The following is a 27,995-nucleotide window of genomic DNA, read 5'->3' on the forward strand; positions in this document are numbered from 1 at the left end:
TAGACACTCTGTTTTTGAATAGATTTGGTCTACATTCAGCAGCTTATTCATAATAGACCTAACTATTCTATGCTAACAGCTGATGAAGCTTTCCTCAAAATCCAGAAATCATTTTCTGTGTGTGTGTCAACTGTTGCATAATGTTTCATTCAGATAGATCAATGCCTTGTGTTACTCTGTTAGAAAAGCTGCATTTTTGGATAATCCTTTCTTTTTCCCCTGTGTAGGATGCTTACTGGATAGCAATGAATAGCTCTCTGAAATGTAAAGCTCTAAGTGACATTTTCCTCCTCTTCAAAAGTTCAGACTTCATTACTCGTGACCTCACGCAGCCGTAAGTAGATTCTAGCAGTCTTACCTAGTCATAAAAAACCTCAAACCCACAGAGGGTAGTTTTTCAGTACCTTGGAAAGATGTTGCTCTTTACTGAAGTGTAACAGTAAGTATATGAGGAGTATTCATAAGTGTTCATGTTCACATTTAAAAGCTGTGAATCAAGTAAATCTCAAGTACAGTAACTAGTTGTTCTTTGAAATGTTCTTTGAAATGAAACACGAAACCATTTGTATTAATGCAGTGCAACTGCTGCCTTCCTTTTTGTTCCTGTAACTCCAATAGCACTTTTTTCCCCTGTGATCTGTTGGTGCATTTGAAATAATGAATAGGTAACAACATCCTCATCCTTATCTCTGCATTTATGGAGTGCTAGCAGTGCTGTCAGTCCAAGTCTGATACTAGGTTTGATGTTACATCTAACCTATAACAGTATGAGGTGGAGAGGAGGAGAATGGGAAAGAGCGGAGAAGATGTTGGAGTGATAAGATAGTTTTAAAAGGATATTAGACTGGGGAAACAGTTGGAAGCACTGAGGATTTGAAGTTCTGGGATCATAGAGAATGGAAGTGATAAGAGAGATGCCATCTGCATTTCAGAGCTGAGTGCTCAGTGTTTCCCTGGTGCCTTACTGAGGAGCTGTTCATGATTTCCACTGCTGGGAGGCCAGGCTGTTTGGCATGGTAACCCTTGGAACAAACTGTCTGGGACACAGTCAGTTGTTTAGAAAGCACTGCGCACTGTGGCAACTAGGTTTGTGTGTGTGTGCAGTCTTGTGCTTTTAGGTTATGCCATTTATATGGTAGAATGCATTGGCTTGGCTACCTTCACTGGGATTGCAATTGGTGCATTTTCTCTCAGGGTTGTTATCTTGTATCAGGCCAGGTTAGTGCCTCAGCTGTTCACCTTGCCCTTGGCAGACAGCCCTGACTTACAGAGGAGGCAGTGAATGCATTCTATTTCCTGTATTGTGAAATTTCACAGCATGGGTGTTAACTTGAGCCATCAGTAATTTCACCTTAGATTCACACCAGACTAAAAGCAGTGTTGGCTGAGCAGCCCGTAGCGGGTATGTTCTCGTTTACTGATACTGCTTGGGGAGAAGTGACCTCCAATAGAAAAGCAGTACCTCAGGTTGTACCAGTTCAGTCCATTTGCACTCCTCTTCCAGGGTGCTAAAATGGGGGGCACAATTGGGTAATGGTACGTAAACCAACCTCATGATGTGTTTGTCAGATAGTTACCTAATCCCAAGGTGAAGGTGAAGTTTCATTTGAGAAGCACTGTGTTTATTTCCCTTCCTATAAAGTCTGTGAATTTGAGTGGAAATGGTCCTTACAACACAAGATGAACATCACGTGTAAAAGCACTTTGGTTTCTGTGTATCCTGTGAATGTGTTGTGCTCGAATAAAGAACAAATTATTGCCCAGTTTACGCATGATATATCTAAATTGCCAAGTTATTAATACAAAATGTCCCCATTTGGACACAGAAATTATTGCTGAGTTACAGAGGTGGGCTTAATTATGCGATTGATAAGCTGCCAGCTCCCCAGTCCTTAGCAAGCAGAAAGTAAAGTTGGCAAAAGAACTGAAGTGCTGAACAAACGAAAATTGAAAACATAATATATCTAAAACCTTGGAAGGGCTGATCAGAGCGAGGAGAAGGGATAGAAGTGCTATATTTCTGTTTTTTCCATTAATATTCAGTGTGATCTAAAACCTTCTTGGCCTGCATAATTAACAACTGAGATTTTTGTTTACTCTTTTTTTCCTATTCGGTGGTGTTAATTTAAAAGTACACTTCCTGGGTTGTGGCACAGAGAAGACTAAGTTGAAGATCTGTTTCTAGACGTAGCATTGTCAGTGATATGGGACTTAAAGCACTTTCCTCTACCTCTTTCCTCTCTCGTTTCCTGTCTGCTCTCTGATATCTGTTGTTCAGGTCAGGAAAATGCCCTTGCTGCAATCCTTAACTGTCTCTAGATCTGGGAATATTTCACCTATGCAGTACCTCGACACAAACCATGAACAATACGGCCTTACTGCAGATACACTGAGTGTGACTAGATAAGCTTTGACTATTTAAATGTTTGGATTCTCTCATCATGTTGACACTTGTTTGGTTTAAAAGCTCAGAATGAGTTAACTTTCCTCTTGGAACAGCCATAAATTAGCAAACACTTCAGAGCAACGTTCTCGTTAACGTAGTCATTGTTTCTGCTTCAAGTAAGCACTACATTTTACTTTGCTGAGTTCACAGAAAACTTGCGGGTGGTGTGATCCTTAACTTTCCAGTTTTTAATGTAGGCTTTCAAGAACTTATGTTGTGGTTATGTGACAGAAGAAATCCCTCCCTAACTGGGATTTCTGTTAACGATTAACACACCTCTTTTGAGCAGAAAGTGTACAACTAGCACGTAGCTTTCTTGCTAATTATTAGAATGTTTGGGCTGCTATAAACAGTAGCAATAGTTTTAATGATGGAGTAATGCCCTTTCAAAGATAAGCTTGTTGTCACTAACAAGCAGAATATAAACTTTGGGGATTTTGTTGAACTTTGGAGGTGGTTCCTATGATTCTGCAGTGCAGTGCTGAGCATTTTAGATCTGCAGATGTCACTGTTGGGATGTTGAACCTCGCAGCATTCTTGCAGTTATTAAACAACCATCAGTAGAGATGAAATCAGATATCTGAAGTTCAGCCTTGGTCAAAAGCAACCTCATGCTAAAGCTGTTCTTGGCAGGTATTACCCTTTGGCCCAGGCAGGAGCAGGTGAAACACCTTCCAGTGGGATCACAGGGTTCTCTTGTTGACCAAAACTGGATACTTGTGAAAGTGATCACTTATGAGTAACAAAATGCTTGACTCAAGGAGCGTCAGATGTGACTCTGCTGACACTAAACTTGATTTGTTCGACTAGGAAGTGTTTTTCTTTTTAGTAAGAAGTTGTAAAGCTTTTTTTCTGACATGGGATAACAGCCTGTGTTCTCCTGATGGAACATAGGAGGCAGCATTGGCTCATGAAGAAGTGACTTGGCAGTCAGGGTGCCTTTTTTTGTAAGGTCAGTACCTGTTGCTTAAGACTTGAATATAACCTATAATCTAATAAACAATTCCACGTGAGGTGATATGAAATATGAGGCCTTTGATACTTTCTTTTCTTGAGGTTTAACTCACGTGCCTGTTTTTTCCCTAGGAATGTGCAGTGCAGGTGCTACGAGATTCTCTTTCAGTAGTGTGTGTATTTCCTTATAGCTTGTAGTCCTTGGAGCTGAATATTTCTTGGTGCTAGAAATATATCTTTGATTTTTCTTTTTTTATTAAGGTTTTAAATTAAACTATGAGACGTCAGCCGAACCGTCTGGTACAAAGTGATTCTTGCAGTTCTCATGTTGGCAACTGTTTATTCTGTGGATAATAATCTCTGTTCATTGTTCCCATAGCAGGATGGGCACTGGAGATTTTACAGACCTTCTTAAGTCATTTTTCTCAGTGTTGCACGCTGAACTGCACAGCAGCTTCATGTAGTGTGTGCTGTTGTCAGGTGTGTGCATTTGGAGATTGACGTGCATTTGCTACTTAAGCAAAGCCCTTGATCCTTCTCTTGTTGATATCTAAGCATAAATCTGTAAACAAGCTGTTGACCACACCACAAGGTCAGTAAATGGTAGAGTTTAATTCCTTCTCGCTTACTAGTATTTAAAATGCTAATTTCCAGAGGTTTCAGAAGAGGAAGCTGGTGTATCTTTCAATTTTGTGGTCCTCACGTCTCTCTGATGCTCTGTCAGTTACCTCCAAACCTGAAGACGAAGGAGTTGAAAGAAATCCTGCTTATCCTTCTGCCTCTTGTGTTGGAAAGGCTCTGTGTAATGGGTGAATTCAGCTGTCCAGACAGTTAATGCTGGAACAAGTTGCTAAGAAATAAAGAAGAACAGAAAATAACTGCCCCCTTCACCCAAAATATCTGAATGCTGAGCAAGGGATAGTTCTGACTTTTTATAAGACTGCTTTTTGACAGCTGGAAAAGGCTGTATCTAATTGAAATGGAGCAGATTACAGATACCTCAATCTAAAATATAAAAATACCTCTGCAAGGTAATGCAGGTCCTAATGTGCAGGGACTGTGGAACACTGTGAGTTAGGCTTCATCTGCCTTTTCATCTGTTGTTTATGGTTATTTTGGTGTGTGGGGAATATTTTCTTGAGCACGGTAAGCAGATATGATTGCAGTGGGGGGAATTTTGAGGACAGCAAAACTGCAAGCCCTTAGGAGTGTTTCTATTGCCTTGACAGATTTGAAATTGCTGGGAAGATGGACTGTAGCTGCTATCTGTTTACATAGGCTTACAGATATGTGGTCTCTGATTACTTTTGAAGAGCATTCTCTTCTCTTTGTGGTGAATATTAAAGCCTAAACTAAAAATTTATTTCTTCTGGCAGTGTACTGAGAAAGCTCTTAGGAGAGCCCTTAGCCTCACATTGAAGGTTGGGCAGTGTGATGCTTTGCTTACAAACAGTGAAGGCATTGAGCAGCCACATCTTACAGTGCTTAGGGGAGAGATGTTACACTTCTGGATTGCTTAAGTCCAGTGCCAAAAGGAGACAAGAGAAATGTTGCCATTTGAGACTGTTGCTCAGTAGTGACTCTTTGCACAGTTCTGAGCATTAAAGTAGTTTGTTGCCAGTAAGGTCAGGAAGTGTGTTTGGATGGGTGATACATGTTCTCTTGCAAAAATTCATGTAACTTTCAAAGGGAATTATCAAAACTTGTGGTATAATCGCATATATTTTATATGTAGAAATTGTCTTGGATCGCTGTCTCTGTTCTTGGTAGTTCCTGGATGGTGGCACACAGTGAGCTGCTCACAAGGGACAAAACCTCGACATCTGCTTGCAGTTATGGAAGTGGTTTTGTTCATTTTCACTCTCAGGAGATTTCTGAGAGTATTTCTTAAGGCTCTTAATTTAGCAAAACACCACGCTGTGGGATCAGTAGTGTTGAGTAGCGCTGCTTTGCATCTCCTGTTCACAGAAATGAAAGTAATCCTGAACTGCTGCAGGGCACTGTGATGTGTCTCAGTTATCTGGTTTGGGAAGTTAAGGTTAACAATCTCTTCAAGTTTCATTGCAGCATGTTTTCCCTAGTGCTTTTAATGTTCATTTTGTGCTTGAGAATCCAGTTATGCCTACATATCAATAAAGACAAAAGGAGCAGCACTGTTGATTCAAGCAAAAGACTCAGTGTTGAATAAGCACTCACATTTTAGCCAAGTTCCTGTCCAAATTTAGGCTCTTCCAAACTACATCAAAAAGAAAAAAAGACTGTTTATAATTGTGAAAAGTAGTTTTGTTTTGTCTTTAACAGACTGAAATCGCCTGCTTTATCTGTCTTAGAGGTAATTTAGCTGTGGTTTTGGAATGACCATTTTAGGGTTATTTTTCCTCACTATAGGTAGAATCTTATATCTAAAAGCATATTTTGATGCCTGTGACTTTTCCAGGTTTATTCACTGCACTGATGACTCCCCTGATCCTTCCTTAAACTATGAGGTAAGACTTTCTGTATGATTTCTAGGTGAACTTAAGTGAATTATATGTGGGCAGGCGGCCACTTGTGCTTGAGTATGTGCCCAAACATAATTTTTAGTTTGTTTTGTGTTGCTTGGGAAGTGTGGTTAAGAACTGGAGGCCATTAGGTGTTCATTTAGCTGTGGGTCAGAGCCAAGCTGAAGTTCAGATGCGTGAATCTTCCTTGCAGCTTTCTTTTATTGTCTGTCTAGTTTTGCCAGGAAGGTGAAGCTCAATAGCCAAGAGTCATATGTTCCCTATAACATGCTTCTTGGGAACATCACGGCTGAAGTTACTAAGGGAAGCTAGCTGTAGTGGCTGGGGTTTGTAGCTCATTAATAAGAACTGAAATGGTCTATATTATCTCACTAGATATGCTTTCTGCTGCATTAAAATGTTTAGTTAGCCACTCAGATATTGGGTTAAACAGTTCTGGTGGTACTGTCAGTTTTATGATAGCATCTAGTTATGTCTCTAATCATTTTTATGTAAATACAGCTTTTGTCATCATCCTTTGCGATTAAAAGGGCTTTAGGAAAGTGCATGAGTGCTGTTTTGAAGCACTATTTTGATGGGCTTTAAAGATACAGAAGAGTTTCTCATGTTTGCATTGTAGTTTGGAACATCACCTTTGGTTACTGATTTGGTTTTTTTATACTGCAGTTAATAGTGCTGGGAGTTTCCAGTGCCCACAAGCAGTAGCTGAGACCCATGAAAGAATGGATGCATCTGAATGCTTCAATTTAGGAAAAGCAGGGACTGTGTTGGAGATATGTTTTAATTACCAGGCATTCTCTCCTATTCACGATAATAGTTTAGTTACTATATTGTTCCTGTGTCCTTATTTTAACCAGTTTGTGCTTTCAGAGGCAAAACAGTATTCTGCTTGGGCGTATGGCACAATAGGGGTTGATCTGGTTCAATTTAATTCTACCCATCAGCTCTTTTGACTAGAGAGCAGCTTCTTGCCAACTCTGTGGCAGATTTATTGTGTTGTACAGTGGGGTTTTCTGCTTTCCACGCTTTATCATTAATGGAACTTAGAAGTTGTTACATAAATAATTTCATGTTTAAATTCTGTACATAATGGAAGAGCACAGGATAACTAAGGTATGAAGGGGCCTCCTTGGTTCTCTAGTTCATTCTTGTGCTCAGAGCCAGGTAAGCTGTGAGATAAAATTGGGTTGTGTGATGTGCTGTCAAATGTGGTCATGAAAACCTCAGTGACTGGAGGCTGTTCCACCCCACTGAGGGGGCTACGAGATGCTGGACTGTCCTTGTGGTAAAAAAGTTTCTTCCTGTGACCAGTCTGAACTTTCTTCCTTCAACTTGCAACTTCTCATTTTCCCTTGAAGGACTTCATGACCATGTGATGCAGTCAGTGCCAGTGGCCTATTTCTGAGCAGTCACCGAGAGCTTATGAATATAACAACTATAGTCAGGGGTCTTGAAACGTGGAACTCCTGATGTATATATTGACAACATAGCATGCACCAAACATGTAACTGTGAGAAGAAGTGGCATTTAATAAGTTGCTTTCTGGGCATCAGTGTTTAAATACATTGGTTTTCAGAAAAGGGGGCTCTAAATTGGGAAATTATTGTCTATTCGGATAATTTTTTGCATTCTCATCATGTATAAATTAATATGAAGTCAAATTCTTTTGAGTATTTCCTAAGATAATTCTATGAATTGATCTTGTGGGTGGCAGCCTTGCCAATGGCTGTGGGTTCTTTAAGGTCCCTTCCAACCCAAGCTGTTCCATGATTGTATGAACTGCAGGGTAAGATTGTTTTGTCATCTTAAATTAGAATTAATATCAGAGGTTGTCTTACTATTGCAGCAAAACAGTTGAAAGATCTAGAAGATATCCCTGCTTTAAAAAAATGAAAATGTTACCCTCTGAAACAGTATTTTGTCATTTCTTTTCCCTTTATAGCTTGTTCTTCGCAAATGGTGTGAACTAATTCCTGGTGCAGAATTCAGATGCTTTGTCAAGGAAAACAAGCTTATAGGTGAGAATTATCTTAGAGATTAAATTATTAGATGGAGTTCTTAGAAATTTCTCTGATTTATTGAATCAATACTGAATCTAAAGACATGTCTTCCTTAGCACACTCAATTTGGGAATTAATATTTCTCTTCTGTCTATAATTTTAAATGTGGCAAGCCTATTTTCTCTCTCCACAGTCTTTGAAAGCCTGATGCCATAGTAAGCCTGATATGACAGTGGGAGTACTCTTGGTTCTAATTGTTAATTCAGAAACTTCACCCAAAGGCTGTTGTGGAAGGGATTCCTTTATATTCAGGAGAGAATTTAAAGCATACCCAACTTGAAGAATGAATTAAGAGGCAGTAGGTTGTTGATTAAATGTGACCACACTTGGATGTTAAGTACAGAAAGTTGTGGAGGTCAGCGTATATCCAAATGTGTACAGTGTGTCTGATTGAAACTGTATTTCATGTATTTGTCCAGATACATCAAGTAGTCTGTCCTGGAGCCTAGACACCTAGTGCATATACAGGTGCTTGACCTGAGGGGTTTAATTTCAGCCAGAGGACCACTCTAGAGTTTGATTTCTATTTGATGTGTGCTACCATGGGATCTTTAGAGGATGAACAGAAAAGAGAATGGTACAGGATTGGACAGCGTAATAGTCCTTAACAAGAAAATTCTGCTTGAACTCTTCTTACAAGAAAATGTTATAGCTGTGATGTCGCAAAGCTGTAATCCAGAATTAATGGGAAGGAAAGTGATTTTCTTTTTCTTTTAAAGAAAAGCAAGTTTGTTCACTTTCTGTCCCATATCTACGTATTCACAAGCACCAAGATGGACACATGTAAGTGATATGTCCAGGATTCCTCATAGTGGTACAGTGGTGAAGACATATTATGTAGTCCTTGTTTCTTCTGGCATCTTTGAGCACAGCACATGCCTTTTTGTACCTCTTAGGAGTTGTCAATTATTTCTCTCCATCCTGCCCAACCTTATTCAGTCATTAGGAATTTCTGACCTTTGTCTCTTGATCAGGGTGTTCTATGAACTGCATGAAGATTTCTTTGGGATCTGCTAATCTGGGTGCTGTCCATTCATGCCAATTGCAGGCTTTACTGTACTTCCTTGAAACAGATTTTATTTTGCTGATAGCTGAGATTGTCCATTAATCCTCTATTACTTTGATGTATTGATGGTATTGATGTAACTTCTTGAAAGAGGAAGAGATGAGTCCTGTCCTGTTGGGTAATTTTATGATTCTGTTCAGCCTGGAGAAGAGAAGGCTTGGAGGTGACCTGAGAGCAGCCTTTCAGTATCTAAAGGAGAACTACAGGAAAGAAGGAGACAAACTCTTTAGCAAGATCTGCTGTGATAGAGCAAAGGGAAATGATTTCAAGTTTAAAGAGGTTAGGTATATTAACCTAATATTAGGTTAGATATACAGAAATGTTGAGGGTGGTGAGGCACAGGAACAGGTTGCCAGAGATGTGATGTATGCCCCATCCCTGGAGACATTCATGGTGAGGCTGAGTGGGGCTCTGAGTGACCTGATCTCACTGTAGATGTCCCTGTTCATTGCAGGGGAGTTTGACTAGATGACCTTTAAAGGTTCCTTCCAGCTTAAACAACTCTAAGTGCTGCTACAACACAACTGCCAGTGATGTGCATCACTGTAATAAATTCCGAAACATTTGAATGTAGATCTGTTGCAGAATGTGTATGTGCACATAATATATATATGCTTGAGAGAGAGTGGTATTTACTTTCAAATACCCCCAAAGCGTTTGTACTCTGTCTAATTAAACATTCTGCACATTGTATTCCTAAGTTTTGAAACCTGGGGAATTTACCAGTGTGTTTTGTTGGTTTCTTTTTTTACAAGCACGCCAACTGCATTTCCTAAGATACTTTCATGGCTTTTTTTTCCCCACAATATGTTCCCATGTTCTTAAAATTAATGAGCCTGTCAGTCAAGCTAAGCTGTGATGCTTGCAAAGTGTAGTGAATGCTTTTCCAGTTAGACATCTGCATCCCCTGCAGTGCCACCATCTCTTGCTTTTTTGTTTTTAGGCTTAAGTTTTGCCTAATTCAAAGTTCCACCCATGATATAAACTTCATATGAAGTTTTGAAGGAGCTCCTCTTTGGAGGTGGTCAGCCTTGTCCTAAAGTAAGGCTTAGTCTCTGTGTTTTGTGTGTGGTTAAAAGAGTACACTGCCATCACCAATGCATCTTCTGTGGGGGATTCTGGCTTTTTTTCTCCATGAATACTATACGTTACTCATCTTGCAGTGAGGTATAGGGCTGAATTTGACATTTGCCCAGCAGAGTATTGCAGTGACTTATGTTGACATATCCTGGATGAGAACTTTTGTCATTTAAGATGTTAGTGTCTAATCCTGTTGATGTTGACAAAAACTATCATCTTGTATTCAAACAAATGCCTGAAACGAAGTGCTTCTGATGTCATTGGGATGATTTATCTAAGAAGGCCCGCAGATAGGCTCAGAGATACTAGACTGTATGTCACTTTGTTGATTCTAGGATTTAAGGTTTCAACTCTAGTGTCTTATCAAGCAGGTGTGTGTTATTCCATGCTTAATGAGTAGGTTAAATGAGAATCTTTATGGCACATTCAAATCTCTCCTCTTTGCTAATGTGCAAACTTGGCCTCTTCCCCCTTTCATTTAACTCTTCCAAATGGAAGTGCTGAACAAAAAGTTTTTCACCCGAGTAAACAGGGTGGATGAAACTGAAAGGACAAGGCAACAACTAGAAATGTAAACTCAGCAAAGATTACTTCAGAAACTCACTTAAAAACAATGAGAGTAAGTGCATGTAAACTGAGGTTCACCACACATAGGGCAGAACTGTACAAGGAGAAGGTTTATAATGGTGGTGCTTCCAGTACTAGAGAATAAAACCAAACAGCAGGTCATTGCTAATGGTTGAAACCTAGGAGAACCCTGTCTTTTGAAATAGTGATGATAATGCGTGTACTCTGACAACTGCATTCTATGTGATTGCTCTTTGTATTTGTTTGCTTTTTCCGCGTCTAAAGCTCTTCATAATCAATTAAATTTTTTGACAGGTATATCACAGAGGGACTACACTCAGTACTACGACCACATCTCTAAGCAGCATGAGGAGATATGTAGATCAGTACAGGAGTTTTTCAAGAAACACATACAGTATAAATTCTTGGATGAAGACTGTAAGTATCTTCAGACTTCAGTTAGAAAAGGGAACATAGGGAGGAGAGGAGGGTGTTGATGAAGGTTTTTAAGGACATTCTGCACTTGCAGTCAGGAAGACTTAAAAAGAAAGAGTTTTTGTTTGTTTGCTGGTGTGTTTGCTTGCTGTTTGTTTTCTTTAAAGGCTTTTTGCCCCCCCTTTATGCTTGTTTCTAAATTAAAAAAACCCAACATCTGAGTAATAGGATAAGAAATACTTAACAAAAAGCATTCGATATTAAGGAAACATATTTATAAAGATGTTTTGTGCTAAATATTGGTGTATTCTCTGAAGAAAAGATCTGGAAGTTTATTTTCAAGAACTTTCACAAATTTCTATTAGAATATTGATGTATAGTGTTTTGTCTGCTCAAACTTTTGAATGGTATTTGGTGAGGTTCTGCTATACCTAAACAACCTAATTCAGTTGTCTCAGTTTGTAAGCATGAAATCCTTTACAAATTCTATCAGCAATAGTCTCACTAAACCACGTCAGGAAATTAGGGTAGTGTTCTATTGTGACGTGTGATCAGGATGGGTGAAAAATAAGATGGAGAAAGTGAAGTTGTTCAGGCTTGGTCCAACCCCCAGTTTAGTAAAATAAGAATAACATAATAATAACATAAGAATTGTCTGTCAGTTGTGCTGTCTTTCATGAAAGTTTGACGGCTCAACCATTAAGTAAGCTTTGGGCATGGTTAGTAATTTTGTTGAGTAACCATGGCACTCAAATAGATCTGTTCTGACTTTCTAAAAGGATTCCTTCTAATGCCAGTCTTTTTTAATTGATGTTTTAAAAAATGTGGCTCTGCACGATTCTTTTATTTCAGTCTGGATAGAATACATATAATTATTATACTAATTTATCACATCTGTAGCCCTAACATTTTGAAGTAAAAATCAATCATACAGATCTGACATTATGATTACTGTTTTAATTTTCCTCTGTGTCCCAACATAATTTCAGCCTGTATATAATCAGCTGATAGATAATAATTCAGGACACTATTTTTAGAAATTGATGCCCAGATTTCAGTTCTGAAGCTGCTGCCTAGTGAACTGGAAGGTCTGAAGTGGTATCCTATGTAAAGTAGGTTAAATTGTGCTATCTGAATTACCTTCTAAGGAAATGAGGCTTCAGGGCCACCTTCTGGAATGGAGATTTGTTAACCTTTTGGTCTTGGGCACTAAACGTGGGTAACCCTTCCTGCTGTAGAGAAATGCCATGCAGAAAACATTTTCTGCAGGCTGTTTTTTCCCATACCTTCCCCATCCAAAACCATATCTCCGGATCCACCATTTAGTAGCATATGTGTTATTAGTAATGAAAGTCTGCATTTGTTTGCCTTCAGAAGGAAAGGTATTGTAGCTCTTTCCCTGACTCCTTGCTTCAGCTGGGGCTTTCAGTGCTGTTTGCTCTGCTTTTTCCAGTTGGTCTGTTAGTATCTCCAGATGGAAGAATTGAGTCAGAGCAGCTGAAGCACTGCAGAGTTGGAGCTGTAAGATAACAGATGGGCAAATGCATTCTAAATAATTTAAAACGGTGTTAGAACCTTCTAAAATCCTTTCATAGGAGCCCAATGAAAACAGTCCTCCAGATGTATTGATGCTTGCCACAGAGCCACACCTTCACTTGCCCTCAGTTCTGAGCAATTGCAGGTGAAGTTTTACTCCAGTCTCACTGGCACGCAGCTCACTTCTTCTAAGGTGGTCCCTAAAGAAGGAACAGTGCAAGTTTTCCTCTCTGTTTGCTGTTTATCAGTCACCAATTAGTCACCAATATGCAATCAGTCTTAATGGGGTTGTAAATCCCACTCAGCCTCAGTGATTAATGATCACTGCTGCCATAGGCTTGCAGGCATTGTTTTATAATGGAACTCAGATGAAAAGGTTTTCTGTTGTGCACAGTACAAGCAACGAGTTCAGTTGAACAGCTGTGGAAGAAATCTGGGGCTGCTCTGTTTATCCTGGCATTGGTGACTTAGCCACTGAGGGCTTGTCTTACTGAGGAAATCACAGCACTTAATTCTAGAGCATCATTTTAAATTGACGTAACTGAGCTTGTGCAAGAAGATTTTTAGGCCTTATGGTCAAAAACAATGGTGTGACTGGTTTTGGCCCTGAGTTTTGCCTTAGTGCAGCCAACTTTGCACAGAGCATGAGGTTAAGCTGCTGAGTAGCTTTACATGCATGGACGCCATCTATCAACTTCTCTGCTACTGACAGGCAGCTTCCTGAGGAGCTGCTGGGTCTCAAGTGTTCTTCAGTCATATCCTGAGTTTAGTTTATCTGATGTGAATCGGGATATCTCTTAGCTGAAATATTCCCTTCCTCATTTGTGAAGGAAGTGACAATACAGCATTTGTCTGAGTTTTTTCTAATCCTGGCTTTTCTTTTCCTCTGCTGAACTGGTAGTTTGTGTGTGTGGTCGTGCTTGAATGCTTATCTGTAGATTTTTCCTTAGTTGGATAGAAAGACAAATCAAAAGTTTGCTTAACAATACAGAGCAGAAGCAAATAGATTGAAGTGTGTACAGAGATTTATACTTAATTAACCAATGGGTGTGGCAACGATGTAACTACGCAAGGCAGCTTGACTTAAATCACTGAGCAGCAGAGATTCTTTGAAAGAGCTGTTGATAACCAGTAGGAGCGCAGTGTCTGCTCTGTGTTACTTTAAACATAGCCCTTTCAGTGCCTCATCCTCAGCACTCCCACTGACCCCTTTGTTCCTGCAACCTGTTTGTCTTGTTATCTGTTGAAGTCCTAATCGTTTTGAAGCAGGATCTTTCTCTCAATAAATGTTTGTGTGATGTCTAGCACAGTGGAGGCCTATCCTTCTGTGAAATGTCTCAGTTCTGCTGTAAAACAAACAGCAGTACTGTAGGTGATAAGCTTTTCTCTATGCTAAGAGTTTATCTTATGATCTCCATTGAGAGGAAAAATGAACAAAGCGAGCCAAAATTAAATGAAAAAGCCCAGCAGACACTCTATCATTGTATTAACAATAGTTCTTGAAATTTTTCAACTTCCTTTTGGAAATTAACCTAATTCTGGCTTGCAGTTCTTGAGATGTATCGACTTTGCCAATCGTCTAGCGTACACATGTATCTATTTAGAATCATAGGATGGCTTGGGTTGGAACTGACCTCACAGATGATCATGTTCCAACCTCCCTGCCACAGGCAGGATTGCCAACTGATAGATAGATCAAGTACTAGATTGGGTTGCCCAGGTCCCCATCCAACCTGTCCTGAACCACCCCCAAGGACAGGGTATCCACATCTCTGGGCAATCTGTTCCAGCACCTCAACGTCCCCTCAAAGAAAAACTTCCCTCTGACATCTAATCTGAATCTCCTTTCATTTAAAACCATTTCCCCTTGTCTTTTCATTATCTGTCCGTGTAAAAAGTTGATTTCCCTCCTGTTTATAATCTCCCTTAACTTATTGAAAGGCAGTAACGAGGTCTCTCTGCTGCCTTCTCTTCTCCAGGAGAGTTTTAGACATCATCTGTGAAATTGTGTCTTTCAAGGTTAACTTTTTTTTTTCTCTCTTTTTCAGTTGTTTTTGATGTGTACCGAGACAGCAGGGTAAGTGAAAAACAGTTTATTTCCTTAGCAATTAATTGTTTCTTCTGTGGAAGCTATACCTGAAACCCCAGAGAGAGGAATCAAAGAATAGCTTCATCTTCCTAGAAGTGATCCTGTCAGGAAAAAAAAAAAAGCTATCTGGTTTTATCATGCTGTTCCTGAATTCCTTTTCATTGTTTGATGCTGTCAATGGGAGGAAAGTGATAGACTAAGGCTTGTATGTCTTTGCCAGTGATGTAATTATTTAGTAAATATCTTATTCCAGACAAGTAATCTGTCTTCAAGCACATAACTTTGGCTTCGGCTACAGCTGTGTCTGAATTTGTGTCCAGAGGAGGGCCATGAAGATGATCAGAGGGCTGGAGCACCTCTCCTATGAAGAAAGATGGATCTCTCCTATGAGAGAGATGGGCTTGTACAGCCTGGAGAATAGGTAGCTCTGGAGAGACCTCTTACTAGCCTTCCAGTGATTGGAAGGAGCTTAGAAACAGAAGGGAGACTGACTTTACAGTCTGCTAGTGATAGAACAGGAAGGAATGTCTTTAAACCAGAAGTCAAATGGTAGGAAGATATTCTTCACTCAAAGGGTGGTGAGGCTCTGGCACTGCTGCCCAGAGAAGTTAAGGGATGCCCCATCCCTGGAGGTGTTTAAGATCAGGTTGGATGGAGCCCTGAGCAGCCTGATTTGGTAGGTGGCAACCCTGTCTGCACCTGGGCTTGGAACTAGATGATCTTTAGGGACCCTTCTAACTCAAGGCATTCCAGGATTCTCATTCTCTGAATTGTGTTCTATTGAAGGCAATTTAGATGTCTTTTTTTAGGATGGATACTTAATATTGTACAGTATCGCCAGACGAGATGCCATTCAGAGGGACCTTGACAGGCTTGAGCAGTGGGCCCAGGAGAACCTTGTGAGGTTCAACACGTACAAATGCAAGATTTTGCACGAGGGTTGGGGCAACCATCACTACCAATACAAACTGAGGGATGAAAGGATTTAGCATAGCCCTGCTGAAAAGGACTTGGAGGTACTGGTGGATAGGAAGCTGGACATGAGCCAGCAACGTGCCCTTGCAGACCAGAAAGCCAACTGCATCCTGGGCTGCATCAAAAGAAGCACGGCTAGCAGGGCAAGGGAGATGATCCTGCCCCTCTGCTCTGTGCTAGTGTGGCCTTACCTGGGGTACTGCGTCCAGATGGGGAGTCCTCAGTACAGGAGAGACATGGAGCTGTTGGAGTGCATCCAGAGGAGGGCCACAAACATGATCCAAAGGATGGAACACCTCTCTTATGAGTACAGGGTGAGAGAGCTGGGGGGCTGTTCAGCCTGGAGAAGAGAAAGCTGCAAAGTGACCTGAGGGAGTTGGACTAGATGGCCTTTAAAGGTTCCTTCCAGCTCTAAGGATTCCATGATAAATAGTTTAAGTGAAGTACTGCTCACTCTATTTAGTGCCTACTGTAGATGCTTTAGGCAGAAATGTATCTGAATGCTCAGCCAGAATTAGTAGGATATTTCAGAAAATGAAGAGGGTGATGTTTCGCTCGCTAAAAGAAATTCAGTAGATTCTTAGCAGTTTTGTTTGAAAAAATCATGCCTATAGCATCCCAACCCATCAAAGTTCATCATTTCTTCAGAGCGTTCTTCAGAAGTTGAAAAATAACTCTTAATCCAGGATACAAAGGAGTGATCATCAAAAGAGTATATGATTGTTGTATTCCCAATTTGAAGCAGATGGAAGCTATTTTTTTTCTGTTCCAATTGTTCCAGCTGTGGTTCTGAGTGCTCAGCAAGTTGGAACACTGAACATCCAGATAGTGACAGAATGGGGAGAAACAACCCATCCTAACTTGAAATGCTGGCCACCTTCACTTCTCCTAGTGTCAACTGAGTTAGGAGTATTTGTAGTAGGTCCTTATACAAACTTTGAATTCTGCTGAAGTATTTTGTAATTGTGTAATAGTAAATCATGCCATACTTTGTGAAACAGAAACATATGATGTGGAAAGTTACTGTATTGTTACTCAGCACAGCTTTCACTGTAAGTACATAAAATCAGGCTACAGGCTAAAAGCAGCCATGCTGAATGGCATGTGAAACTAACCTGCCTGGACTCCATTTGTTGGACTTGAGGATGCTGTCAGACAAAACAAGAAGCAGTGCTTCAGCATCTAACCAGGTCCTGCTTTTGGGTACTCTGCCTCACAGCTGAAGCGCAAAGACAGTTTATTTAAGTAAGAGGCTTCAGCCCCTGTGATCTCATATGAACAGTGTTTCTTCGTCTGTCAGGATAAAATACATCTGTTTGTAGATAACTCTCAGTGCCTTCTACCCTTGAGTCTTGTAAACTGCCAGATAATCCTTTGTGTGTCAAATCCTCCTCCTTTCACACAGACTTCTGTGTTTTGCAACTGTATTATTCATTGCTCCCTTTGTATGTGAGATATAGGGAGCAAAAGAATATTGAGCGTTGCTGATTCTGATTAATTTCCACAGCCCATGCTCTTCCTCGGGCTGGTTGCATGGCAACCTCACCTACAGAGTGAGAGAAATGTCCAATGTCTGCTTATTTTTTTAAATTCTTTCAACTCTAAAATATTCAGCTTGGAGAAGCTTGTTTCCTTACCATGGTTGTGAAACAGAGCAAACCACTCCATGCGTTCTGTAGTTACTTGAGAGGCTGCAGAGTAGTCTGCCACAGGTCCAGCTTATTGAGTTGGAGCATGGCAGTGCCTTGGTTTGAGAGCAAACTTTTCTGTGGTTGACCTTTCCTTTTACTCTCTCTTCACTGAGCTCTTCTGAGCTAGCACCTGGTTTGGCAGACAGTCCGTCTTTTAAGGCAGAAATGCTGTCATACAGTTTTCAAAGCTGGATGATCTGGATACCTGATCCTGGAGAGGTCATGTTGGAGGACCAGTAGCCTGTTTCCATTTGGATCTGCTTTTTCTTGTGCGGCAGCTGATGAGCCTGGGATTGAGCTCTGCTGTTGCTCCTGGTAATACCTCTTACAAGTTCTACATCTTGTAACCATGTTCAAGACAAGTCACTGTGCTGTGGAAGATCAGTGCAAAGCTCCAGGCCACCACTGCAAATTCACATCTCTTCTTGTTAACATGCAAACCAACACTAGCATCTATCTGCCTCATGAGCTTTGTCACTGTGCTTGCAGGTGCAGCTGGAGCTAGGGAAATGTAACAGTTTGGTTTGCATTTTTATCTTTTAGCTTTCTTTAAACAGTCTTTGTCATAAGCATTTCCTTTCAGTGTGCTGCTTAATGCTTTAGAAAAACAAAACATGAAGCTGTCATGATATGGTAAATCTGTCGGTTCCTGTTCTAGGATGAGGAGAAAAAGAAATGTTATGTAATAACATGGTTGTTTTTTTTCCTCTCCAAACAATAACAGCCTTGCTTCTCTGGCTTGTGCATTTCTGTTCTCTCATATGATAAAGATTACTCATGCCAGAAGACTGCAGATAAATAGCTTTACTACTGCTCTTTAGATACACTGTGCGTATCACCTCAAACAACATTTAAATCAAAGTCAGACTTGAATGAGTATTTAATCTTGAGAAAATACGGTTTAGTTACTCACCCAGAGTGATGTACATTCCCTTTAATGAAGCCTGAGATAAGGACGTTTAGTTTGTTTGCCACTTTTCATCAGTTTGCAACTAATGGAGCTCAGTGTAGATTTAAGATAGTCTCGAGGTGTTGTAGTTGGAGTACCGCTATCTGCAGACAGGGAGAAATGCTGCTGGGGGGCTCACAGAAACCAGATGGTGTTTCCAGTAGACAAAAGCATCTACTAAGAGCATGTACCTCTCTCCCCTAAGAAAACAATATTGAATTCCTATTTAAGAAGAAGTTTCATGTGTTTGGGGTGTGGAAGAGTCTCTGAGAAAGCCTTTCATAGGAAAATACTTTCTTGAGTGTAAACATGCAAGGAAAGGTTCTCTGAACTGCAGAATGAACTTTGCCAGCCGTTGCTTCTGTCTGTGATTAAATTGGTTCATTAACTTGTTTTTCTAGAGTGATAGAATGAATCTGAATTTCAGATTCCTCTTCCTGATGCCTTGGAGCTAACAAGATGTCCCCATTAGCAAAAGTAAAACCTTGCTTATAATGAGAATTTGTGACTGTGTTTCTGGGAGGAACAGAGATGGAAAATGATAGCAGAGCTTGCCCCTTTTTACTGTCTGTGGTAGTGGTGTCAATTTTGATTCAGAGGTTTTGCAATTTACCCATGCGGGTCTGTGCTGCGTCACTCTTCCAAAACAAGTAAGAAATAGTTCATATCTGTTGACCTTGCAGCTTCCAGCTTCTTTTGTAGCAGTCCGGTTTTAGCACTGCTCTTACAGTTCACTGGCTTCTTAAAACTTGCTTTGGGACAGCTGTTACCCCATTGAGCTCCCCTGGGAGAGGGAGAGCTGTGTAGGTGTGTATGCGGTCAGATTGCTGTGTTGGCACAGCTCCCATTTACAAGAAATAGCACTGGTTTTATCTGTGGTGGGACTTCCCCAACCTGCATTAGTGACTCAGTATAAATGGTGACAGACTGTTTTTAGCCCTAGCATTTCTCTTCTCTCCCGTTGTATGGGTTTCTATTTGTTTTTTACTCTACAGCACTTAAATGCATGTGAGCGTGGCTTAGGTGATGTGGGTGGGAGTCTCCATGTTACTCTATGACTGAAGGCTTCAAAGGAATCTACGTGTTAGAAAACAGATGGCTGTAGTATAGTAGCTAAAGAAACATTGAAGTTTGCATCAAGATAGGAAGGATCTTTTAAAGACAGAAGATCATTCAGGAAGGAGAGGGAGCAAATGAAAGCAAAACTTTTTAGTAACTGCACGGTTCTCGGGTGTGATTTCCACTTCCATTTGGTCTTTGATCAACAAAGTAAATCCTTTCATCCCCACTGATGTTTCAGAAACCTTCATCTCGCTGTTTGGTAGATCTGCTTTCTTCTGTATGTGGCAGGTGTTCTGCTTGTTCTCAGTACCACCCGCATTCATATTTCATTATGAAGTTTTTGTTTTATTAGATGACACTTCCTTGGGTAAGAAGAGGTACAGCTTCAGCACAGGGCATCTTGAGATGGCTCGAGGAACACAAATTCTTTCTTGCTCCTTGGCAGACTTCTGTTAACCTTTAATAAGTCATGTCAGTCTCTCTGCTTACATTCTTCAGTTGTAAAGTAGGCACGCTCTTGTGCACACTACCAGAACTATCTGACATATGAATATGTTAAAAATATGGCAGGAGAAATTAGTCAGGACTACTAAGGGTTATATTAAAAATAATGATCTATATATATTTAATCTATGTCTATGCAGCATCTTTCAGCTTTCATGATCTCCACCAGCATATTTCAGACCTTGCTCTGTACTGTTCTACAATCCCTTCTGAGAACAAGAACAGCAATCCTTTTAGGCTGCTGAAAGTATAGGAGTGGCAGGGTGGCTTTTGATAGAAAGCAAAATACCTGGGTTTCATTTCTTTATATTTTTTTTCTCTTCCTTGTTCATGCTGTCCGGGGATCGTGGGGGCCTTCTGTGGTTTCACCCTTGCATAGAACTGCACACTGTGTAGAGATGGATTCAGCTTATTTGAGCTGTCTGATCTTCTGCCTAAAATAATAATAGTAATGATAAAAACATTGTCAGAGCCTTTTTAAAAAACTGTTTGCCTAATATAAAGTATATTACAATATTTTCAGACTGTAAGAACTGATGCTTTCAGTTCTGACATCTGTTTTTGTCTCTAAAGACCAGGCATGTTACAGTAATATAAGTGCATGTGTGTTCTGGATTCATTTAAAACTATGTGACTTGTTTTAATTCCTCTGTTGTTACGTTGCAGGGTAAGATTTGGTTAATAGATTTTAATCCATTTGGAGAAGTAACAGACTCACTGCTGTTTACGTGGGATGAACTGACCTCTGGGAGAAATCTGAAAGGTGACCAGAGTGAAGGAGAAGCAACAGAACAGGTACAGCTCTGCTGCTGGGGAAGCTGGCTAGCAATTCCAGAAGGCATTATGGCCTCTGCTCCTTCTTTTTTCACAACTGAATTATGGTGCTGGTCCCACCAAAGTAAATGAATGTCCTCAGCTCTTGAAATGTAAACTCTTTGTGAGTAGAGTCAATCTATCTTTCTGGCAGTAGTTTATCTCAATAAGTAGCACCTGCTAGTATTAAATACCTACAGGGGGATTTGTAGCTCGAACCATACAAGCTGATATTGCAGTTTTGACCTCATTCTGGGGAAGATGCCCTGAAAAACTTGCTTTTACTCAGTTCTAACGCATTTTAAATTTCTTCCATTCTTTTCAATTTCTTTTAAAATCTGTTGCTTTTCTGTTTACTTGCTTGAAGTTCTGTGTTGTTTCTGGTATCTGTTGTATAATCTCCCCAAGTTCTAGGTATGTGTTTGGTGGGAAACAAGAAGCAGCTTAACTTCTGTGCCTTTTTGATACTGAATGCTCTCTGGGACGCTTTGTCCTTTGGTTGCACTCACTGGACTTGCAGAGCAATGCTTTTTTTTTTAATCCCTGTTCCAAGCTGCATTCTCTGTGTGAAAACAAATAACTTCCCATTAATTCGGAGAGAGGAAGAATCTTTTATTTGCTCTCCAGCTTCTTCGTTATTGTGTGACTGAGACGAGTCCTCACATCTAAATGGGTTCTTGAGTGGCTGGATAGAAGGGAGAAACGTAATGCATTACTTGATCTTGTGAAGTACTTGCTATTTGTTTGAGAGATGGCCAGTCAGATGCTGTGGGCTTCTCTTTGTAACCATACCAAAGTGACATTATTGAGCTTATTTGAGCTTTGCTTTAGTTCCATCACCATTTTTGTAACACATTGAAAGGGAAATAAACTGTACTATTTTCTCCTAGTCTCATGAAAATCCAGCCAGCTCCTCTGCTAGGAGTTACATCTCCCATATTAAAGCACGTTCCCAGTCCCAGCTTCGCATGCAGCCCCTGAATTTTGTTTTGTTGATTTATTTTTCTGAGTGCCAAATGTTTTATATGATTTTCCTGGTGTAAGCCTGAATGAAAAGTGGAATTACTTTTCATGCTGGAGTGCATCCGTGTAATAAAATCTGTTGTAAAGTTACTGAGCTTCCTTTAAAATGAAATTACCCACTGCCATGCAATTAGCAATTGTGTTGCTTGTCAGTTCTAGAGTATCTTAATATAAATTTCAATTTAATGTATTATATATTTAAGTTAAACCTGTTGCTGGACTTGAGAGTTGAGAGATACTTCTGAATGTTGTATAGTGGTATTTTTTACCTTCCATTAATAAGTTGGTCAGAAAGCTTAGATCATAGATTTGATAATGCAAACATGGATTTAAGGAAAGAACGTATTAACAGGGGCTTAGAGGAATTACTGTAAACTTTTTCTTTTACACACAGTCACGTGGATTTCCTGATAGCTCCATTGCTATGGCACCATTATAAATATAAACATTAAACACATTTCTACAGTGTTTCATTTTTTTTAAGCTTTGAAGTGAGGAAATGAACGTATTTGACTGTTAGTAACATTTTAACTCTTGCTTTTAATTGTACAGTTTTTCATGACAAAATATTAAACTGTTAAAAAGTGCAAGGTTAGTTGATTGAATGCTAAATAAGCTCTTCTGCAAGGTGACTCAGGCACTATAATGGAGGAGTTCAAATGATTTTCCTGGTTTTACTCATGGACACTTTTTGTATTATCCATCATCCTTTGCTGAAGGACTGTCCAGTTTTCCGTTGTACAAACAGTCAAGTTACTGTCCAGCCCAGCCCATACCTGAGTTATCGACTGCCGAAAGATTTTGTGGACCTGTCTACAGGAGAGGATGTTCACAAATTAATTGACTTCCTTAAGCTGGTAAGAAGTACCAGAACATTTTGACTTACTATCCCTGTAAAGTGGTAACATTTAAGTGCCTGCAACTGCTTTTGTAATTAGCACAGGTTACATATGTGCATAATTGAAGCCACCCATACATTTTATGTATGCGTGCGTGTATTTTCTTTTATTGATGAAGAGCAAGCTTTCTTTTTGATCTTGCTTCATTTAATTAATGTTATCTTTAGGGGAAGCAATGAGTGTAGTTTGACGAATCATTCTCAAGAACCTTGTGGGTTTTTTCTTATTGAAATGTAAATACAAATGTAGTCTAAATGGAAATGTGTTTTTTTTTTTAATAGCTGAAGTTGATGCATCTAAGAACTTCTTTAGAAGTTACAAGATAAATATATTAGGAAAAATGCAATTCTGTTTTTCCTTTAACAACAGTGACAAGAAAGTGTGGGGAGAGAAGGCAGATCGCCTTCATCCTGACTACTGACTTCTAACAGTTAGTTAACTGAGGGTGAGGGTGCAAATCTTATTCTTTGCTGAAAATAAAATGCGGTAGTTTGGGATGAGCAAGAGCGCTGTTATCACTGGAAACATTCTCTTATATCTTCCAAAATTAGCTTAGAGACATGGTCATTGTCTGATACCCATTTTATCTTGGATATTCGTGTGGTATATTACTGCTCTTGCTTCACATAACTGTATCCTAACATTGTGAACTTTCTTTTGACAGAAAAGAAATCAGCAAGATGATGACTGAGATATCAAGAAGCATTGCAATGAATTGTGGAACAATTCAGTCAAGAAATGAAGAAAAAGTTATGTTTAGGTCAACTATTAAGCTAAAGAAAAACTGTCTTTTATAGTCAACAAAAGAACTGAAGAGCTGTTCATCTTTGTATATCTATTGGTTTATGTAACAGTGTAGAAAGCTTCTTCATGGAGACATGGAGGATCAGGGTGAGATCTCCTTGGATTCCAGCTTAAAGGCCATGGTACAGTGATGCAAGCAACAATCTGAGGCAACTGACTGCCTTCATATCATATAATGTGAAAATGAATGCTATTGAAATATGCCTTTGGACTCTTTGGTCACAAATATGACAGCATTTAATTCTGCAGTGAAAACATCAGGAGTTCTCTGAATTTAGACACTGTCTTGCTTAAAATACAGAGTGGTTACAAGGAAAAAATTCATTGTGAAGGCTGTTGCTTCCTTCATTTCATGGAACAGATGTAACTACTAAAGCTTTCTTGAAACTTATTGTTAACGTTATCCACCAGGTATCAGTTTTGGCTTTAATATAAATAGTTAAACATAACATGAACCTGTAATTTTATGTGGACTCAGTCTCATTTCTTTTGTGTGTTTATATGAAGTTATTCATGTTTCTTGCCTTGGTTTTGCTGGCAAGTTGATGTGGTGCTCAGTTATCATCTGTTCTTAGATGTTAAACCTGAGTTTAGATGGTAAATGACTTCTTACTGTCACTATTTAGCTTCAGTTTTGAGTGAGAAGTTTGATTAAAGATGATGTGGAATAAGAGTCCAGTTCTACCAAATATAATTCATTAAGCATCACAGATTTACAGCTCTTGTAATCTGCAGAGAATCTTCCCTACTCTCTCACTCTCAAGCAGTGGAATCTCCTTCTCCATAACTTTTAGTGCACAAATTAGATGGATGCTATTTCCCTGTGTATTCTGAAGCATCCCTATAGCTGAGTAAACTGCAGTAATAGCCTTTAACAGTCCTTTACATCTTGAGTTTATTATTCCTCTTGAAAATAGCATCCTCAAATGAACTGATTATAATGCAGAACTCTTAAACATGCTGGCATGATGTTTTTCTTTTCAGTGCTCCGAGTTTATAGTTCAGCTCTTGTAGAACAAATCCCAGTGGAACTGAACACTGGCCTAGGATGTGTGTCCCGAAATAGCTTTGCTTGTTTCCAGCCTGAGCAGTTTGTTTTTCTCCCCTATGCTAAGAGATGACCAGTCTGAATTAACAGATTGCTCAACCAAGCTACCAAACACTGATAACTACCTTTATTTCTAGTTACAGGAACTTAAACTTCCTCTGGCCTTAGTTAAGAGCCATAAAAGGAAGCAGTGCAGGAGGACTGTGGTTAAGCAAGAAGTATCAGAGAAAAGTCTTCATTATTTCACAGCCAATGGTTGTGGTATTTAATCTCTTAGATGAATAGTGGGAATCAGGATTCCAATGACCCCGTAAGTATTATTAGCATGTAGTGGCTTAGTTCAGTACAGTTCTACTCAGTTGGCTCTTTTCCAGTGCTGTCCTCATCTTTTTGACTACCAACATAATATTTTGAGTGAAAGTTAAGATTAGAATAAGCAGCATCATGGATAATACTGATCTTAATTCAAAAACTCCTCTCTCTCTGTCGACTTGTTTCCCCTTAAAAAGAGATGTTCTGACTTAATTTTCTGAGCAGTGCTCTATTACGGCTGAAAAGGATCCTAAAAATAGGATAATAATTTTTCCTCAGCTCTGAGTTTCAGTAAATGAATAGCACTTGTTGGAATCCTGTTACACTGTATGGTTTGTTAATCCTCATAATTTCATTTGACATTCCTAGCTAGAAATTTAATGCATCTTATTCTTAAGTGCTTGCACTTAGCTGATGTCGAGGGTGTAGTGCTGGCCAGAGAAAAGGTACCCAGTGAGTCAGTTCAGGTGTTCATTTAAGCACTGCAGACAAACAGTTGCAGTTAAAGGCTTTCATGAGACTGTTGCCACATGAAAGGGTTCAAAAGCAGATGGGTGGTAGTGTGGAGGTGGGTGACAGCGTGGCACAAAGCTGCCTAGAAGCACTTCCTGATACTTTTGTGTGGGCTTCAGTTAGTTTAGCTCTTACAAACTGTCCTGGTTCTGAAGTGTTGAATAGTTGGAGAACAGAGGGATAACTGTCAGTGAATGTAATTGCACAAATCAGCTTGGCAGCCAGCAAATAATTTTAACCCCAGAGGTGAGAGTTATGCTACTCAGTTTGTGTTTGGATGGTGAATCTGTCACTTGAGGAAATTGTACTGTGTTAAAATATGTATCTCTGTTTAAGAGAAGGTGGGGCTTTAAAGTATAATACAGGGAGAGACAATAGGACGTGTGGTTTGTGTCAGATACTTTATAATGCTGATATCTGGAGGCTTAGCTGTCTTAACAACAGAAGTTTGCCTGGATGTTGAATTCACAGTGTCTTTGAACTTGATGACCTCTGTAAAGATAAAGTCTGCTTTAACTTGTGGCCATCCTTGAATTTTAAGGAATTAAAATGATTTCTTGCCATAGCTGGCTTACTGTGTGCAGTCTCGAAGCTTTCTCAAAGGTACAGAGTCCTTAAGCAACAATATGTAATTACAGATTTTTATAATAATAAAAGGATTAGCACTGTGCTAAGATACTATGGTTGTTCGGGTTTTTCTGTTTTTCTTTTGAAAACTTGCTTTATTTTGGTGTGTTAACTATCATAGCAATGTGTTCCCTGGGCACTGAGAGTGTTTTGCCTACCCTGAGGTCCTCTGAATAGCTGATGAGGCATTTTCCAGCAGTGTATTTTGGCAGGTTGTGGGGAAAGGTTGGTTGGTCAGAAATGCTGACTTCTCAGAACCTTGCTCTGTGGGAGAGAATTTATGCTAGTTACAAATAAACATTCAGGAGAGACTTTGGATTCTTTCTGAACAACATTTCTGTCAAGAGAAATAACAGTCAGTACCTGATATTTGTAATCTTCAGGGCTCATGTCCGGGTGCTGGAGTGGGGCTTAAATTTTTGCTTTCTGTCTTATATCAACCAGGGTCTCTGAATGTGGGTTCCTGTCTCCTGAAGTGAAGGATCTAGCTTTTGCCTGTGGTTCTGGCATGGAACTTGGTCCTGACAGACTGCTGTATTTCATTGATGTAAATAAGTTACTCACTGGAGCTGAGACTTAAGAGGCAGGAGAGAGAATGAAGAAACATACTGGACTAAAATACCTTTACAGCAGTATGGATAATATACGAGAGGATCTCAGGATACCTCAAAAGTCAGGTTAGTGGGCATGGCAGAGATTTTTGGAAGACAAACTGGAACAAAGAGGCATGCAGTTCATTCAAGAAGGATGAGGCATGATGTTGAAGTGTGCGTGTCAGTGTTTCCAAGGCTGGGGAAACTAGATGGTCCCACAACAGAGTCTGACGTCCAATCCATGGGCCATATGTGGCCTGACATGGCTCACAACACAGCCTTCCCCCTGGAGGTGGCTCTTCCCCTTGTGTGGCCAAGTGTGCACCCATTGCTCACAACCACCAAACATCAGTGTGCAATCAGAACTACCTGGGCTGAAACCAGGGCACAGCTGCAGTGCTAACTTAAGGCATGGCAAATAATGGTATGATTTTCATACTTCATGGCTTCACAGCCATGCCTTATTTGCACCATCACTCCATGCCTTATTTGCACCATCGCTTTTGGAAGTATGTAGGTTTGTAAGCAACTGTTGTAAAGAATAAAGTACAGGAAGAGTAAACCTCTGATAAGCACCTTGAGAACTCACTTAGAATTGCAATCCCTGCCATTGGATCAAACTGATGCATTAGTTTCACAAAAACAAGGCTACATATCCCGTTAGTTTTGTTTTTGTTGCTCTCTCTATTGTATGTATTTTACAAGGGCAGCTTTTAAAGTAATGCCTGCTATTTTATTATATTGGCCCAGAACATCAGAGGTGGATGTTGGTGTGGCAGTAGAGGTTGAACCTTCCCAACAATATTCCATTACATTTTCTTGCTGTGTGACAGATGGCAGCAGAAAATGGTGTCTGACATGAAAGCATGGGAGAAGCAAAGGCGTGCCATTGAATTCTCTCATTCCAAAAAAGCAATCGTGCCTATTGGCATTCATTGATGCTTTCTGAACATTTTATGGAGGCCAAACAATGGATGTGAGTGCAGTGGTGTGTTTCAGCAGTGATGATAACAGCAGTTCACCTCTGCTGCTGCAGGTTTTGACGAGCATGGTATGCAGCCTGTTGTCATAGCTGGTGCTAGTGGTGCTGGCTCTGTTGGCAAATACTGTCTTGTAGCTGAGAATTTTCTCTGTCAAGCAGAGTTACTACACTCACTGTATCTGATTTAGTTTCCATGGAAATAAATAGGAGGTGTTGGTTTCAGAGTGACCTACCTATATGCAGCCCAAGATAATTCTTTATTCACTGTTGCCTGGGCAAGCCAAAATGTTGGCCACCCATGAGGTAGTCAGATGGAGACTTTAGACATTTAATAGACAAATGAAGCCTGGTGGAAATGGGAAGTATTTTCTACTTCAGTGTCTGTTGGGAAAATAACTCTTTCCATGTTTTCTCATGTGAATGTATTTATTTCAAGAGAACAGAGTTTGTATTTCAGAAGGTATGG

At 39.9% G+C, this 27,995-nt stretch overlaps 1 protein-coding gene across 1 annotated transcript in view; it reads left to right on the forward strand.

The window, feature by feature from the left end:
• The window catches only part of CDC123 (cell division cycle 123), a 33,602-nt gene extending 7,597 nt beyond the window's left edge, over positions 1-26,005 (forward strand). The window contains exons 6-13 of the mRNA XM_015870198.3: positions 228-334; positions 5,838-5,886; positions 7,844-7,919; positions 10,990-11,112; positions 14,694-14,722; positions 20,582-20,710; positions 22,471-22,608; positions 23,315-26,005. Coding sequence (XP_015725684.2) covers positions 228-334; positions 5,838-5,886; positions 7,844-7,919; positions 10,990-11,112; positions 14,694-14,722; positions 20,582-20,710; positions 22,471-22,608; positions 23,315-23,341 — 678 coding nt within the window. The 3' untranslated portion in view covers positions 23,342-26,005. The remainder of the gene's footprint in view (positions 1-227; positions 335-5,837; positions 5,887-7,843; positions 7,920-10,989; positions 11,113-14,693; positions 14,723-20,581; positions 20,711-22,470; positions 22,609-23,314) is intronic.
• Positions 26,006-27,995: the final 1,990 nt, after the last annotated feature.

This window comes from Coturnix japonica, chromosome 1 (genome assembly GCF_054131305.1).
Source record: "Coturnix japonica strain WE chromosome 1, WE-NBRP24, whole genome shotgun sequence".
In the NCBI taxonomy this organism is placed as follows: Eukaryota; Metazoa; Chordata; class Aves; order Galliformes; family Phasianidae; genus Coturnix; species Coturnix japonica.